The sequence below is a fragment of the Alligator sinensis genome, unplaced genomic scaffold (genome assembly GCF_000455745.1).
Source record: "Alligator sinensis unplaced genomic scaffold, ASM45574v1 scaffold832_3, whole genome shotgun sequence".
NCBI classification, from domain to species: domain Eukaryota; kingdom Metazoa; phylum Chordata; order Crocodylia; family Alligatoridae; genus Alligator; species Alligator sinensis.
Genome location: NW_005843336.1, coordinates 151,535 through 157,149, shown reverse-complemented (window position 1 = coordinate 157,149; position 5,615 = coordinate 151,535). Strand labels below are relative to the sequence as shown.

General features: G+C 43.8%; 1 protein-coding gene across 1 annotated transcript in view; it reads right to left on the bottom strand.

Annotated features, from left to right (window-relative positions):
- TBXT (T-box transcription factor T) overlaps positions 1 to 5,592 on the bottom strand; it is a 9,395-nt gene extending 3,803 nt beyond the window's left edge. Inside the window, exons 1-6 of the mRNA XM_025194894.1 lie at positions 5,390 to 5,592; positions 4,602 to 4,869; positions 2,582 to 2,716; positions 1,790 to 1,851; positions 1,626 to 1,687; positions 124 to 300 (exon numbers count right to left, since the gene is read on the bottom strand). Of these exons, the coding sequence (XP_025050679.1) occupies positions 124 to 300; positions 1,626 to 1,687; positions 1,790 to 1,851; positions 2,582 to 2,716; positions 4,602 to 4,869; positions 5,390 to 5,592 (907 nt within the window). The remainder of the gene's footprint in view (positions 1 to 123; positions 301 to 1,625; positions 1,688 to 1,789; positions 1,852 to 2,581; positions 2,717 to 4,601; positions 4,870 to 5,389) is intronic.
- Between the last annotated feature and the right edge of the window lie 23 nt (positions 5,593 to 5,615).

Sequence of the window (5,615 nt, the reverse complement as noted above, 5' to 3'; positions counted from 1 at the left end):
ACTCTTTCCTTTTAGTGGTGTCACAAAACCTCAGCACAAAGCAAGCTAAATTCTAGTTTTAGGAGCACTCTGGATTTAAATTCTTTCCAATCATTAAATAGTTGCAGTGTAATAAAGACTTACTTGGAGAGTTGTTCCTATGGGCATATGGATTGGGGTAAGGGGCAGAACGGTGATTCCTCAGCGATGAGTACCTTTCACAACTGTGAGCAGGAGAGAGTGATAAAGGCGATCCAAACTGAGGGTGAGGGTTGGTAGGGGGGCACAATGTCCCAGTTCCAGGAATAAGCCAACCACCTACTGTGAAAGAGAATCTTTTCAGAACACAGGTACATGATAACATGGGATGACTGGGAAATGTTGAGTACTTTGCAAACTAACAGTCTAGAATGAAATAACAGAGCTGGTCAGTAGTGCAGGTTTGTGAGAAAAAAAAAAAGGTCACAGAAACAAGTTAGCTGTCAGACATTCCATTTGAAAGAAAAATTGGGGGTAAAAAGATTTTAGAAAGGTCAATAAAATCTGGTTCCTGCAGAACTCTATTAAATAATGTTATTAAAGTCTCCTTCTCCCTGCATCTTTAGAAGGATCCTGTCAAAACAACACAATTAAAAACAGATTTTGTTTGTCATACTTATGATACTAATGAAATCAAGATTGAAAATTTTATAAAATCTTCCAGTAGTATAAGAGTGATATAACCATGATTGACTAGAAATGGTGAGGCAAGGACTTTGTTAGAGACCTAATGAAGACCATCTTGCATTCAAAAGCTTGTCCCAACCTACATAGCTGGTCCAATACAAGGTATCACCCTAAGACATCTTTGCCTCTTGCATAAAATCTTACACCACTTAGGCTGTGCATGTGCATTTTGCATTGAATTAATTTTGGAAAATTAAACTTTACTAGCTAGTTTAATCATCTGTTTCTACTTTCTCTTTTTTTTGGTTCTCAGAGTATACAGTTGTTTCCAACACTGCTGGGGAGCATGTGTAAAAGAAAATAGTTTATTTGAAATACAAATAAAACCTAGTTACGTTACAACTTGTAATAGTTCTCTTATTCAAGTCCTGGCCTTAAAAGTTTTTCTTGACAATTTTCCCTAAAATATTTCAATTTAAAAACTTTTAAAATAATGACATTTTACCCATCTAAAAACAAAAATCTATTTTAACTGTGGCTTTCAATTAATATACTAAAAACGAAACTGATAATTTATTTTCAAAACCTTTCTGCTGTCATATGAAATTAAACAGCCTTTCCATTAATTTCTGTGTCAACAGGTTTCCTTATATCCAAGACCCATTGCCTTATAGAAAATTAATGTAATGCTTCACTTTAAAATTTTTAAAAGTATTAATGCATGTAAATACAATACATAGCATAGAAGCTGGAACATGCATAACTAGTACAAAACAATAACTGTGAGAATCAATGGCAATTATATCATACCGAACCCATGGAATGTGTTAATGTGTGTCTTCCAACAAGTACTTGTGTCTGAATTTTACTGAAATACAATATAGTACCAAACTGGAACAGAAGGGGAACGTGTAAAGATAAGATGAAAGATAACAAACATTTGAAACTTGGATATTTAACACAAAGGAAATCAAACATACATTGTGAATACCCAGACTGCTGATTGTCTCCCACTTCATCCATCGTGTCCTTGTGATCACTCCTGTGAAAGCAAACCCGTTTTATTAGTCAAAGAAAATGACCTGAAAGGACTCAGATTTTTTTTCTGCAAGCTGTACAATTGGGTTTATTCAGGAATTCTTACCTTTCTTTAGCATCAAGGAAAGCCTTTGCAAATGGATTATATTTAATTTTTAAAGCTGTGATCTAAAAACCAAAAACAACAAAATGCTTCATTTGCACATTACCATTCAATATCACACAGAATTAAAGGACCCAATCCTGTTTTTCTGAAATCAGGATGCTTTACCATTGATTTCAGGGCAAATGATTAAGGCTATACTGTGGATATACATAGAACTCATCCAATCATCTCTAATGTTAACAGTAGGCTTTAAATTATTCTACAAAAATGTTAGAGACATCCATAACCATTTTCTATCTAAGTTACCTCAGCTTATTAAGGAAAACACATAAGGGGGCACACTAAATATTTTCAGGTTTTGAACAATAATAAATCGAAAGTAGGAAGGGCTCAGTAACTTGGATGTTAATTATTCTTACATTTCTACATTTTAGTTATTTGAAACTAAGGTCCAGTTTTGAAAATACCATTTCTGGTGATTTTGTGTACTTTAAAATGGAGAGTTTATTCTTACATTTAAAGGCAGATTCAGTATGTTCCAAAGGATCTTTACTTTTACAATAAAATTAGAGCCTGTATGAGACAATCATCTTTAGGGAATGACTGTTACTGTATTTCAATATGGCTTTATAGTTATCTAAGTCCAAATAAATGTGCTTCACATTCACCTTAAAATAAACACACACAGAACAGAAAAATGTAAGATGACAAATATTTTATTCCAGGAACTTGCACTTTGCTCCTTCCAAGAATCTAGAGCACTCGGAGGTTTCTTTCCCCCTCTATACATACCTCTTCATTCTGATAAGCCGTCACAGCTATAAACTGGGTCTCTGGGAAAGAGTGACTGGTGATCATTCGCTGAGGGCCACCAACTCTCACTATATGAATCCTAGGCTCATACTTATGCAAGGAGTTCAACATGATCTGTGAATATATGACATCAGTGTAAGAGTGATGTTGTAGCCTTGATAGTCCAGAAATTATATGAGTCAAGGATTTCTTACGGTGATAACTTTAATTGAACCAACTATGTAGTTGGGATAAAGTAAGACATTCTTCCTCGGGTGCCGTATACTGTGAGAAACAAGGATTTCTTAGGGTGATGTGTTTTATTGGACTTTATCTTTTAATGAGACCCGAGAAAGAATGTCTTGGATTCAAAAGTTAACTATCTAACTTTATCCCTGCTACACAGTTGGTCCAATAAAAAAAAAAACCACCCTAAGAAATCCTTGCCTCTCACAACTTACAGCAGCACAGATAAGCACTGGCACCATGGGATGCCAATTCCTGCAATTACAGACACTTTCTGATTTCAGTCATTAACCTTTTTTTTCAGTAATGGAGGAAAAAAGTCAGATATCAGTAAATTCTAAATGTGAAGTCTGACAGAAGACATTTCAATGTGTTAGGCTGAAGTCAAGAAGAAGGCAGGGTAATTTGCATGATATATATCCATATCTATATGCTCTTAACACAGAACCCTCAGTCACCTTAGGACATAACACAGCATCCCTAACTGTGGGAAGATTAACGTAAGTGAGGATATGCACACATATACATCTTTGCTTATATGTGTATATATACACACACCAACATACATACACATATACAGATGCACACACACACACACACACATATAGTATGTATACATGTGTGTGGTTTATATATCCCTATATTCTATCTATATATAGTTCAGCACCCCTAGTTTATAGATATAGGCATGTCCCATGTCCCAAGGTGAATGTGTGGGTTCTGTGTTAGGAGCTCACACACACACACACACACACGTTTGTATATAGGGAGAGAGAGAAAAAAAAACAACTTACACACACACACACACACACACACACACAAAATATATCACAAGATATATCTATGTATCTATATCTCTATAGAGATATAGATATATCTATATAGCACGAGCTTATATATACACATATCTATAGATATGTCTAGATCTATAGATATAACTAGATCTAGAGCTAAATGCATTTAGCTCTATCTATAGATAGATCTAGAGCTAGATAGTTCTGGTTTGTGCTAGATCCTAGCACAAGCTTTCCTGAGCAGAAGTGGCTCTCTCAACTTTCTGGCTAGCCTACATGGTACAAATCTATGCTGCCTTCTCCAAGAAGTTGAAGTTAAGCAAGTCAGCTGTCCAACCAAGCAGGATGTGCCAGGCTGTTCGGCAGCGCAGACAGCTTCCAGGAGGCAGCAGCCAGGAGAGCAAAGAGGCCCCTTATGGACTAACTAAACCAAGAGAGACTGAAGCTTCTCTGTGTTGTCAGAGGCTGCAACAGAGAACAGACCCAAGGTGCCCTGAGTTGGATGGAGGTGGTAGCCAAGGGGCCCACGTGGGAACGAGAGGCTGGGCTGGCAGAGGTGGCTGCAGGGTGGGGGCTTGATTCAGTCCAGCAAGCCTGTTGCTTTTCTAGGGCTGGCAGGCAGCACCTACCCAGTGCAGCCATGAGCCTCCCTGAAAGAGGGGGCCCACTGAGACAGTAACACCTAGTTCCCTGTGACAGAACAACAGAGAAGGGGGCAGGGAACAAGCTCACAGGCCAAAAGCAATGCAGCCTGCCAGCGCCCCTGGCCCCCAACCAGGCCAAGGAGTCAGCAAATGCTGCCGGGGAAGACTGCTCAGAGCTGTGCAAGTCCCTGGGGGTCCCCAGCCAGAGCCTCCTTCCTGGTGACACAGAGGCCAGCCAGCAGGAGGCTGCTGAAAGGGGAGAGGGAAGCTCCCGCCCTGCCTTCCCCTTCCTGCCAGCGCCTGCACAGAGCCATGGGGGGCAAGAAGGGGGCTCACCTGCCCACCGCCGTTGAGTTTGTTGGTGAGCTTGACCTTGCTGAAGGAGACAGGCGCCTTCATCCAGTGCGCGCCAAAGTTGGGTGAATCAGGGTGGATGTAGACGCAGCTGGGCGCCTGCGGCTCGGGCTTGCCGCCTGGCACCCACTCACCGTTCACGTACTTCCAGCGGTGCCCATCGGCCGCCGCAAAGTCCAGCAGAAAGGAGTACATGGCATGCGGGTCCAGGCCAGCCACGCTCACCTTCAGCACCGGGAACATCCGCCTGCGCAGGTCACACGCGGGGAGACAGGCACGCTGGCCACTGGCCCCGCATGTACCCACCCCTACCCTGCATGTGCACCCCCCCCCGCATATGCACACACCCCAGCATGTACACACCCCCATGTCTACACCCTGCTGCCTCTGAGTTCACACTGCCATGTATGCACACCCCTGTGTGTACACACCCCTCCTGTGTGCACACCCACCCCCAACACGTGTACATACACCCTCTGCTGCGTGTCCAAACCACCCCTGCGTGTGGACACCCCCTCCGCATATGCACCCCTCGTGTGTACACCCCACCCCCCTGCATATGCACGCCCCCTAACGTGTGCGCACCCCTGCTGCGTGTACACATCCCCCTGCATGCCCATCTTCCCGCATGTGCATCCCAACCCTCTGCGTGTGCACACTCTCCCCACATGTGCACCCCGCCTACGTGTGCACATCCCACCCCAGCAGGTGTGCACTCCCCTCCCCCGTGTGCAGCCCCCGGGCCGGGGGGCCCGCGCCGGCCCTCCCCTCCATTCTTGGTGACGATCATCTCGTTGGTGAGCTCCTTGAAGCGCAGCCACAGCTCAGCCTCCTCCAGCGTGACGCGCAGCTCCCGCTCGGTGGGGTCGCCCTTCTCGCTGCCCGCCTGCAGCTCGTGCTCCACGGCGCTCAGCAGGTGGTCCACGCGGTACTGCAGGCTCTTTCCCGCGCCCTCCGCGCCCGGGGACCCCATCCCGCCCGCCCGCCCGCCCGCCC